Here is a 12,382-nt window from a genome sequence, read left to right as displayed (position 1 = left end):
CAAGATATTCAGGCTATGATACTGATGTTTCAGCCTCTGTCCTGGATTTCAGTGAGAATGACTGGCTGGTGGGCCTCCTGGCCTCCTGCATCCTTGCCACATCCTTCTCTAAGGAGTTAGCAGTATTACCTTTATTGTGGTTACCCCCCACTGTGGGTTTTCTTACTCACCTGGGTGTGAATCCATTTGTCTGCCTTATTTCCAGTTTCTTGGGAGAGGTCAGCTTAGTCCACCAGATTATTGGTGCAGTTTTTCAGGCACAGAGTTATTAAGGACGTCCTCTCATGAACAAATTATACAGGCCTTTATACTCATGTACATTATTACCATGTAACCAGCCTTCCAGAGCCTTAACTGAAGTCTACAAAATCAGCCCAGTCTTGAGGACTCCTTCTGAGTTACTATTAACTGAATTCTGTATTCCTCAGTAATAAGCCCTAACCCACTAATCAGTGCCTCTTTCAAAATCTGGCAGTTGTCTGCATCGTCTTCTCTGACTGCCAAATGTTTGTCTCTACCTTGTCTGCAAAGGAGAGCTACAGGATAGATGCCCACTGCCGCTGGGGGACCTTTTGGATTTTACAGGCCCTCTCCAGAGCAGTTACTCATTTGTGGGTGTCATCCCCAGATTTGTAAGGGGGAGCTATTCTGCAGAGATTCCTAGATTCAGTGTTCCTCCCTAAACTTGGTGTCTCTAGTGCTGCCACTAACTCTAACCCAAAACTCTCCCTCTCCACCTCTAGGCCCTCCCTTTCAAGGGCCAGCTGCTCTGTTTTCAGCCTGAGCTTAGGCTTCGCAAGCCTGAGCAGGTGGTAACTCCTATCTAATGCTAACTTCTCTGAGTTGTTAGAATGGGTGGACTCAGCACAGGATGCTGAGGAGAGTGAGGATGATGTTAAGGATCTGTTTCTCCTGGTAACCGTTAGGGACCTCCCAAGGGGAGTAAAATTGGACCTACTTGTGTGGCTCCCTTGTGTACTATTAGTACCTCCCTCCACTGGCCCAGGATTGTCAAAGTACTCCCTCGGAGTCAACTTGGACGTGCTCAGAGTAAGAACCTGAAGTACAGGGTATTTCCTGACCTACCTCTGAAGAGTCATCCCTCCCACCTTTATCTCCCTGCTCTACCTGCCCTTCAGGATGCTGGCGGTCTTAATGTATGAGCATTTCTTGGAATAGATATTTGGTAGGGTGACTGAGCAATTCTAGGAGATGAGGTTTAGTAGGGTTGCTCCCTGTCTTTAGTTTTCTAGGCCTACATAGAATCTTAAGTTCCTGGAGCTTAACAATACTGTATCCAGACCCCCAAGTCTGTAGATTCCTCAATTGAATACATGGCACTAGTGTAGTGTGTTTACCTACCACTATCCTGGTGTTCTAAACTTTTTAAGGGATTGGAGAAAAGGCTATGCTGGACCCCTGACAGCATCCAAAAACCATATACTTAAAACAGAATGCGAGAATCAATACCAACCGAAACTATCACCCAAGGACCCTTAGGACTGGGGAAGTACCATAGGTAAGTAGGTAGGATGCCCCAGGCACCCGTGTGCCAGAGTTTTAACCCCAGGTCATTATCCATAGGATAACATGTGAAGTCGTGGTTAGAGTTTTCGAGTTCTAGGACCCTACCCAGAGGAAACCCGTTGGGACAAGGGAGGTTCAAGAGTGCCCCCAACCGTGAATACCCAGAGAAGTGGACTAACTATATCAGTGAGCCCAGGTGCATATGGGTGAAGTTGTGTCGGGACCTCTCACTGAAGTCAGTGGGGGAACTGAGGTGTCAAGCTGCTGTTGCTACCCATGGATTAGTTCAATAGAACCCAAGCGTGGATCCTGGATTAAGAGGACATAAGGAAAGAGGGGACAGAGTCCAGACCATCCAGAGGTGCCCGGGCAGTGCAGGGGGCTATGTCAAACCTTGGTGATGCTTTCCTGTAGGACGGTTGTCTAAGAGGTGCAGCTGTGGAATCCAGGCAAGGCAGGAAGATCCCAGGAGTGGTCCCAGGAGTGGTCCAAGCTGGATGTCGAATTGAGGGGTCAGTGGTCAGCAGGACTAACAACAAACCTGGGCAAATGCAGGGAAGCATAGCATGGAGTGTTGCAGGATTTTGAGGACCAGCAAGGTCTGGGAGACTCTACCTTTGCAGGTAAGACAGGTTCATCCCTCAGAAAGCAGGTTTGCAGGTTGCAGAAGTGTACTGCAGAGGAGACTTGTAGACCCATGTTGAAGTCTTGCAAAGGACTCTGGGGGCACTAACTGAAGTGACCCACCTATCGGGGTTGTCTGGGACGTCACTCAGCTGGACAAACCAGCCAGGTTCTCCCAGGGGCCTCTGCTCATCTTACTTCCAAGATGGCAGAATCAAGTGGCTACCTGGCAGAGCTCTGTGCACCCCCCTAGGGGAGGATCTGGACAGGGAGGTTGTCACTCACCCTGTCTTTTGTGTGGTTTCACGCCTGATTGGGATCTGGGGGCTCCTGCACTGGAGTAAACTGATTTATGCAAAGGCACCAAATGTGCCCTTCAAAGCAGCCTGGTGGCGCTCAGAGAAACCCCCAGCCCATTGTCACGTACTTCTAATGGAGAAGTGGTTAAACCTCTGTTACAGGAAATCCTTTGTTCTTCCTTCTCCTGCCCGAGTTAGACTCAGCAGCAGAAGGGCAGAACAGTGTCTGAGGTCAGCAGCAGCACGGCTGGCTTGGGACCCTCCCCAGAGTACATGGGATCATGCAGCTAGCACAGGAATCAGTGTAGTTCCAGCAACCAAATTTAGAGGAGAGAGCACAGGCACCCGGGTCCTGATTAGCAGGATCCCAGTGTACTACAGTCTAAACACACTGACACTAGTCAAAAACTGGGGGGGTTACTTTGCCAGAAAGATGATACTTTCCTACACACACATCTGCTTTTAATCTATCTAAATTTCAATTTCTCCATATTGATTAAACCTATCGCATTCCAGGAAATCACTTTTAGATCATTGCTAATTATAGTGTTTAGTTACTGGGTCTGATTTATGGGCACCATTGAGTACACCAGCTACCCAATTCAATTTCAAGCACTAATCATTCATGAAAGGTGGGGGAGAGCCATGACCCAGAGTACTTTGATACATCACAAGACTTCTGTCATTCAGGGACCCACATGAGCTTTAGGTTTTTGGCTGAAAATACCTTTAAATGCGAGGGGTAAAACTCAGTGAGAATTACTTAAGTTATCATACCAGTGTAAAAAAATTGTTTTTTATAAGTACCGAAATTACATCAATCCCACTACATTGAAGGGAATCACTATTTTGCAAAACCATATTTGTGACTGTGTTAGACTGAAATAGAACCCTTGCTTCTGTCCCTGACAATGAGTGTACTATAGTGACGAGAGAAATCACTGCTATCTATCTATGTGGAACTGTGTAGTTCCACATAGATAGCACCAACCTAGCCAAAAGCCGTGGAGCACTATATAGCTTCTAAAGATTGCCAATTCACAATTCTTCCTTTATAGCTGCAGTGTGCTCTAAGGGGCTTTTCCAAATGCAGTGATGGAATTGTTGCCTGCCAACACTTTAGAAATAGCCTCTTCATAGCACCACATCATGTCAGCATCGATATTCTGAGCCTTAGAGCTGCTATGGTCAGCATTTCATGGGTGTTTCCTTCGGAGGAAGGGTAGACCATTTTCTGTTTTGCCATAATGTCTTTTTCTTCAAATCAATACTTGTACTCTAACATTCAGATTCAGTCTTTGCAGGGATCAAGGACTCCTTTCACCTTCATTCTACCTTCTCAGTGCAAACCAAATACATGGACTATCAATGGTGCCATAATTCATGGATCCTGATAAAAAAGCTGATTATAGTACCCGCTGAGCCAGAGTCTCTCCCTTGCAGGTGATAAAACATAAACATTTCGACATCAGTGCCATTCTCAAGCATTCAGTCATTAGACATTTTAGTGATGGGTTGACAATCTCGCATAATTCGTGTGGCAGTCCAGAAAACCTAACCTCTGAGAGGTCATGCTCAAAAATATGATGAAGCGGAGGGCATTTTATCTAGCCTTTCTCCCAGTAACATTAGCGAGAATGTCACAGTGCAGATAAATAGGATCAAAATATGCCGTCTGATCATGCAGAAGTAAAGAGATATTGATGGTGGCATTTGCTCTAGCCCTTTAGAATGTAGTACATCTCCCAGGTGTAGATAATGTAAAAGCAGATGCTTAAGCAGATCGTTCGCAGAAAAGAAATAGGCCATCCATGACTGAGTATTTGTATCTTATAGCAGTGGGTGACATCTTAATAAACCACTTTACTACTACAAAAGATAAAATTGAGACTTTGCCTCCAGATATTTGTAATCCAGCCTCAAACTGAATGTTTGATAAACTTGTCAGGCATTTTACATTGGTGAGTCCCAGTCATCCCTAGCTGTTATCCTCTTCTGTAAGAGGTTGTAAAAGCTCTTTTTCAGTTGCCTTGTAGAAAGTTCACTGTGTACCTTGCTGACAGGCAATATCCTCCAAAGGTCATGATATTTTGCAATATCCTGACTTCCTTTTGGCACTTAGGAGTTAATGTTCTGGCTCATTCTCCTGGCTGTCCCAGGGAGCAGTGGGTTTGCTATTGAAATTATTCCAGATTGTGGAGAAGAAAAAAAAAACTTGAAATCCTGGTTCTTTAAAGGGTATTGTCTATGAATTCATGAGCTCTGACTGTTTCCATCTGTGTTGAAAGTCTTTCAATATATATTAGCTGCTGCGTCCCTCCTTTTGAATGTGAATAACTTTAATAGTTCACCATCATTGGTATTTTCATTGAATTTGCTCCATATACACTGAAAGGGCTCCTCTCCAAAAGAAAGTGGAGGATTTGCAAGCCTTCAAAATGAAGACTAGTAAGATTGTTAGGCTCACTAAGTAAAATCCTCTTCCACATAGTTCAAGACTTTCCAGAAATGGCTGCCCCATGGATAAATAAATATTCAAAGTTGAAGGGCAATAAAACTGATCCTGCTGCAATTTTGAATGGAAATGCAAACATCTAACAATACAAGACTGGAAAGGGTATGTTTTAAGAGCTTGGAAAAATGTTTATCTGCTGTGTTCCTGTCAGTTTGTGAAAGATTTCTGGACTTGTTTACAGTGTAACCTACTCACCTATCTGCCCGTTGGGCTAAGGGAAAAAAGGAAAGACTAACACTTATTCACACTAGATGGAATCTTTCATCATAGGGGCCTCATTCAGCAGCCCCAAATTGGTGCAAGGTGGGCTCATCCTGAGTGGTGTGTGTGTGTGTGTGACATGGAATGATTGATTACTTTATTTAATTGTGCCAAACGTATACAAAGTTAAGACCAAATGAAGGATTTGATTATCTTTCAACTATTTGGGTTCCGCACCAGCTATCCTGTATTGGTCAATCTGTTTCAGCCCCTCATAATGTACTTAGACTTAAAAGCCTTCTTATCTTTCCTAAGTCACTCTATTCAGTGTGTAAATTGAAGGATCGTGGACCTGCCTTTATATAATGGTCCCCTCTTATTGTAGTAGGACTTTCTTTACAGCAACAGTAGACGTGGCTGAAGGACAGAACATCCAGGCCTGTATCATACAGTACGGTGCAGACTCTGGCTGTTCTCCAGGTATTTTATAGTCTATAGTAGTCTTCCTTTCTCAACTGTGATTGTGCAGAAGGTATGAATTATATTAACTATAAATAAAGGCCCTACTAGTTATAAGGCTGCTGCTAGTACTGGTACTACTAGTAGTATTGCCTTCACTTCTATTACAACTTTTACAGTGTATAAGACTGCTTATACTGAAAGCACAGTTAACATCAAATAAAGCTGTACGATGTTTCTTAGAACACAGTTATGTTATTAGTAGAGTGTTCACTTCAGTTGGAATTTACTGTACCTTTAACAAAGCAAATCACAAAACGCCCTCAGGCAAGAAACCAAACCTAAAAAAGTGATAAACTTCTTAGATTTTATATTATTAAAAGTTTTTAACAATTTATATGGACTTAATGTTCCTTGTGCCAACAGAGCTTTACTTCTGCTACCCTTGTTTATTGTAAGTGATGCTATCTTGTGATGTGCGAAATCCGGGGATTTCCTGTGTTTTATGCAAAAAGCTAGCTTTCCTTCAGCTCCAGTTTGCGGTTCTGCTTCAAGCCTTTAATTTTGGTGTCCTTGCCTACAGATGTTTTTCTTTACTTTTACTGTTTCTCCAGTTGGATCACATTTTTAGACGAGACCAACCATAAGTTTGACAGAGTAGTATTTCTTAACCCAAAGGAGTCTCCTTGTTTTAATAGGCAGTCACTATTACAGTTTCTTTTTGCAGCCTCCATAGATCCTGAAGGACTGAGCAAAGAGGAGAGTGAATCTGAAAATCGTAATCGTCTGGCAGCAAGGGACCGCAGAAAAGGAAGGAGAGACAGACTTTTAGCAGGCTTCATCATAAACACCTCAGAGGTATGATTGCAGTGGGCAGTCCTTACATATTCTCTTATCGGTTTGAGAAGTTTGTTTTATATCAAGTCACAGTCTGGTGCGCTCTTGTATCACTTGCACAGTTCCTTGATACCAACTAGATGGACTTTGCCAGTATCTACGCTGTTGAAGGTTTGTCAGATGATTATATGGTGGATGAACGTAGTACCATGGATAGAGGTTGCTTCTCAACTGTTTGCTTTACTATTTTCTGAAACTAGTGACTAAAACAGTAATTGTTAGCTATTTAGATACAGTGACAAATTGTACAAACTGTTTTGTGTACAATATGCAAGATGGCTGAAGGCTTGTGTGGTGAGGAGTGCAGGTAAAGGTGTTGTGATGGCTTGGTGAGAGGCTAGATCGACATATTGCTTTGTGTCTTAGAAGTATTTGTTGGGTTCAGTCCGTAGTAGTGCTTATTAGTCTCCATGTGGATTGGTAGACAAGCACAATGAACCTAGATGTGTACAGTGAGGTTGGATGGCATGGGTGTAGAGAACTATGACTGGTGGGAGAAGTGGGTACCAATGTTTTGTGTTGGATGGTCTTATTCTCTTAATCCGTATAATGACTTCAGCTTGGTTGAGGCCTACAGGGCCTTCAGATAAATTGATGTAGATGTTAGTATCAGATAGACTTCTAGTTGCAGATTCCTTACCTTAGACTGGATTCTAGATTTATCTTCAAGCTGTACCCCTGCGTGATGTCTGGTGGCGTCGGTCGACTCCACGCCCATCGTGGTTGCAATGATGACATCGCGGTTGTATATATGCGCCACCCTGGCGCACTGACATTGGTTCTCTTCTTTCTGCGGCAGCCTACGTGCAGATCTAGAGAAAAACTACCCTCTGTTGCTTTTTGACTGGATTTTTTACTTTTCCTTTTTTTTTTTTTTAACACCTGCCTGGTGCGTCAAGATGTCCTGGAAGAACAGATTTGCGCTATGACTCCTGTTGCGGCATGATGTTGGTGATGGATCCGCACCTTGTGTGCTTGGTGTTTTGTGCGTGACCATGACCCGCAGTTGTTCTCAGAATGATGAGCCTTGAACACGAAGGCTTGGAGGGAGCAGTCCATAAAGCTCATTGTGACATGGCACTCTGCTCCGTGTGGCTGCCGGTCTTGTTCAGGAGGAGGGACATGAGACAGCTTGCGGAGCCATCACCACTTGTCCTCGTTACACTCCAAATCATCGAGACATTTGGTTCATAAGAAGTTGTCGAAGAACAACAAATGTTCTTCAGCGTCACCGCGTTGCTCGGACGGTGCGACGAAGGACTAATGTCCATGCTCTAGGCCTTTTTCTTAGGAGCCTGCTTCTGTGTCAGTTATGTGCCTCCTCGAGTTTCCACGAGCTGGAGCCACCCCTGCCCAACTCATTTTTGGGCAGCCTGACCCTCCTTCGGGCCCAGTAGGTTCGGCAATGGCCCCCTTGGGTTCCACACTGGTGACTTAGGCCTTGGCTCCGGAGGGCACCACAGGATCCGTTACTGGATCCATATCAACAGCGGTTGTACCATTGTGACTTTCTCCGGTGCTGGTACAGACGTCAACACTTCAGACCTCGGTGAGTCCCATGATTGAAGTTGACACCATACTTATTCCCAACTGACCTGGGGCCAGAACGACTTTGCTCGATGCCGATTGAGTCTTTGACAGGGACCTTGCTTCCTAGGCTGGATTCTGACCCTTCTGCCTATGGGTACGGGTACAGTGAGAATATTTGGTTGGGGGGGTCTCTCTGGACCCTTTGGAATTCCAGCTAGATGACCCTGATATGGACCTGGGCTCAGGAATTGGGTGAAGCCAGTGGTCTTGACAGGTCCCCTGATGCTGGTATGCTTTCTCCCTCATTCGTGGCTACAGAGGAAGGAGACTCATATTCAGTAGTGGTGAGAAGAGCAGCTGAGGGTCCTGGGCCTAAAGCTGCCTTCGGTGGCTGTCAGGACTAACCTCCTGACCCTTTTTCCCCTTCAATGAAGCCCTCACTGATGTTCTGCTGGGGACTTGGTCTAAACCTAGCCTAGGGGCTCCTGTCAACAGGACAATTGCCCACTGCCATAGGCCTGCACCTAATGACCCTAAATTCCTTATCCAACATCCTATGCCTGAGAGTTTGGTCATCCAGACTTCTTCCTCTTCCGGCGCATTCCCTTCTGCACCCATAGATAGAGAATCAAAGACTGGACCAACTTGGGAAGAAGTTATTCTCTTCCTCCTGTCTGGCGTTGCTGTCCGTGAACACTGCATGCCTTTTGGACCGCTACTCCCATACTTCATGGGATACAGTAGCGCAAGTGCTTCCACAAGTCCTGCAGGAGGCCCGGGCCATTCTTTCCCAGGCTGTTGCTGACCGGAGAGATGCAGCCAAGTAAAAGATTTGTTGTGGGCTGGACATGACCGACTCATTAGGCAGATTGGTGCCCTTGTGGTACCATGCCTGGTTGAGGACATCTGGCTTTTCGGGGGATGTCCAGCAATCGCTTATGGACATGCCCTTCTATTCGGAGACAAAGCAGACTCGAACTTGAGTGCTTTAAGGAGTCCCGGGCTATACTTGGTCCTTTGGCCTTGCAGCTGTCCCTCAGCCCCTGTCTGCTTTTCACCCCTTTCGTAGCTACTGAAGGGGGGCACTCAACTACGTCCCTTTCCCTCTAGCCACTGTGCTGGGCATGCAGCCTAGGCGTGGCCGAGGACGTGGGATCCAATGACCCTGTAGATGAGGGAGCCAGTGGTCGGCCCAGTCCACCCAAACCTGCAGCCTCTACCTGCTTGCGTGGAGATACAGCGTCGGCAGTTGACAGCTTTCGATCTTCTGCTTGAAGTCTGTAATGTAATCTTGACAGCCAGGCGTCCCTCCACCAAAACGGTATAAACTTGTTGTTGGAATAAATTTGTGGCTCAGTGTACCAACAACTCAGTTGATCCCCTTTCTGCCTCTCTGTCTGAGGTTATTTGGTTTGTACTTTCTCTTGCCCAGCAGGGCTCTTCTTTGGGCACCCTCAAAGCTTATCTGTTTGCCATCTCTGCTTTCCTCGGACCAGCCAAAAAAAGCATTGGCATCCTAACTTGATCGTACCAAAGAGTTCCGAGTGGACAATCGACTCTTTGTGGGTTATGTGGGTGCGAAGAATGGTGGGCTGTGCAGAAGAGGACTCCTCGAGGGGTAGTTTGCTGCATCAAAATGTGCTACGCATTGGTGAAAAAGCAACCCTCCGAGACTTGGCATGCTCATTCCACCAGAGCCACAGCTGCAACCACTGCTTTAGCATGCGGAGTTCCAGTCCTGGACATCTGCCAGGCATCCTTGCACAAGTTTACTAAACATTACTGCTTGCACACTGAGGTCAGTAGGGATGAGTACTTTGCCTGTTCGGTCCTGGAGGACTTCCTACTATGATCTTGGTTTGCAGACCCTGTGGGGACGGTATTGCTTGGGTATCTATTCTAAGGTAAGCAATCTGCAACTAGAAGTCTTTCAGATGAATGAGTTACTTACCTTTGGTAACAAATTATCTGGTAGAGACATATTCCAGTTGCCGATTCCTTACCGACCCATCCATCCTCCTCGCTCTGCGAACTGATTTCCATGGCTATGGACTCACATTTTTAGGCCCTAGTTCTGATGTACCAGGGTCAGTGTTCTTCATGGCTCTGGTCTTTTGGCGTGAAAAGTCGTGAAAAACTGACATCAGCTCGCCAGGGTACAACTGTATATGACTGCGACATCATCATGCCGGCCACAATGCCAACCACAGATGCAGAGTCGACTGACGTCACCTTAGTGTGTGCAGGGGTACAGTTTGAAGAAAAATCTCTGGACCCAGTATGACGCCTGGGGAAATTATAAGATAAGGAATCTGAAACTAGAATATGTCTCTACCAAATAATTAGTTACCAAAGGTAAGTAGCTTATTCATTAGGGTATTGAGCTGCATGATGAATTTCAGAGATGAGTTTGATGGTTTCTAGGGAACTTATAAAGGAGCATCCAGTAGTTTAGGGTTGCTCACAAGCTGGACATTTCTAGGACCAGCCACACTCCATTACTGCAAAGACCTGAAACTGCTAATCCCGGTCCTACTTGATATATTGACGTAGGCATACTTGATGGAGTAAACCCCTTCGTTTGAAGTCCTATTTGATGTAAATATCTTCATTGTTTCCACCATAGGGGGAAGAAGACTTGGAGACTGTAAACAGCGACAAGACTCCAGGACCTGGGTATGGATACATTTAGCTTACTCTGCCTTTTTGGGTGTTGCGGCTGGGGGATATGCATATCATTTCTTTTGCAGACCTAGCATGTGGCTGTTTCTTTCCAATATTTTAATTTTTAGCTGTTGCTAAGAAAGACACTTGTGTTGAAAAACATTTTTCTCTCTAACTGCATAGTACATACCAGTAATCGGAGATTTGTTTTCTCTAAACTTTAGGATGGAGACATCTTTATTTTTTTTTTTTAATGGTTCTCTGAGATGTCTGTTTCCTAACTTGTATTTGGAAACATGAGCCTCTTTGCCTATAAAAGAAGACAAAGCACGAACTTGAACAGGCTTAAGAAGCAGTACCTATTATAAATTCATTGCTTTGCTGTGTCTCCAAGAATAAATAATAATGTTTTGGCAGTTGGTAATCTTTTTGCTCACATGAGCCAGCTACTTAGAATTTAGTCAGCGGAATATATCTGTTTTATAGTTTTGTAAGTGTCTGAAAATTACGGAAGGCATCCCAGTTGAGGTTATCTGTTCAATTTATTTATTTATGTTGCAGAACTTCAAAAAGGTCCTCATACAATTACAAAAACATATAATTACGAAAAGCAAGGAAAATAATTGTTATATATATATATATATATATATATATATATATATATATATATATATATATATATATATATATAATAAAAAAATAAATCAAATTAATCTTAACCATCAAAGAGGCATCTTATCAATTTCACAGTGAGGTGAAAATATTGCTCAAAAGAAATAAAAAGGTAGCTATCGTACCTCTGATATGGGATAACACACAATAAGGCTGTTCTGATTACTAGACAGATAAAATATAGGTCGGTTGCAGATCCCGAACGTCAACAGTTAACAATTATATCAAAGCATTATTAATGCAACTTTAAATAACATTTTAAAGGTTAAAAATTCTGAACCAAAACATTTCATTTGGAGTGGCACAGACAGTGTAAGAGCATTGGAGCAGAGCGAGTCGATAATCCAGACAGATAGGCCTCAACCACTTCCGCTGACATAGTAATAAAGCAGGACATATAAAAAGGACATGAATAAGGGCTTGAAGGTCACTTTAACACACATTGCAGATCGGCGAAGTGCCATACCATTTATCCAACAAAGGGTTTATAAGGATCATACCCTGTCTTAAAAGGAACCAGAAGCGTCTCAGACCATGCAGTAGGTTCCAAAGAATATAGGATTGCGTTTTGTTTACCGTATAGGAATCTTTTACAGTTTGGCAGATCCTTTTATTTATTCATGCCGCTCTATCCAAATGGAAACTTGAGGACCATGTGGCTAGTTTTAAACTAGCCTTTAATTGCTGTATTGCTAGCAAGAAAACTAACTTAGGATCTAGTTGCAACATCTCAATCGCAACAGCAAAATTCCTTTGAATTAATGATTTATCTTTTAAACTTCCCAAAATATCTTTCTTTATACACGATCTTAATGAACCATTGTCACATTTTGCAAGGTGCGCAGCCCAGCGCACCACCTCGGAAAGGCCCTGAACAAAAGCACTTCTCAAACTAAATTCTATCCATAAAGCTGCTACAGGGGAAGCTGTATGCACTGAAGTTAAGCTTCTAAGAACACGACCTACCATGTTTAGAAAGCTCCATTTAGTAACA

General features: G+C 44.0%; 1 protein-coding gene across 1 annotated transcript in view; it reads left to right on the top strand.

Annotated features, from left to right (window-relative positions):
* Positions 1-12,382, top strand: part of PPP1R12C (protein phosphatase 1 regulatory subunit 12C) — a 615,622-nt gene that overhangs the window by 504,608 nt on the left and 98,632 nt on the right. Inside the window, exons 16-17 of the mRNA XM_069201799.1 lie at positions 6,353-6,483; positions 10,679-10,728. Of these exons, the coding sequence (XP_069057900.1) occupies positions 6,353-6,483; positions 10,679-10,728 (181 nt within the window). The remainder of the gene's footprint in view (positions 1-6,352; positions 6,484-10,678; positions 10,729-12,382) is intronic.

The sequence above is a fragment of the Pleurodeles waltl genome, chromosome 7 (genome assembly GCF_031143425.1).
Source record: "Pleurodeles waltl isolate 20211129_DDA chromosome 7, aPleWal1.hap1.20221129, whole genome shotgun sequence".
Taxonomy (NCBI): domain Eukaryota; kingdom Metazoa; phylum Chordata; class Amphibia; order Caudata; family Salamandridae; genus Pleurodeles; species Pleurodeles waltl.
The sequence above is the reverse complement of the archived record's forward strand: the minus strand, read 5'-3'. Positions and strand labels throughout refer to the sequence as shown.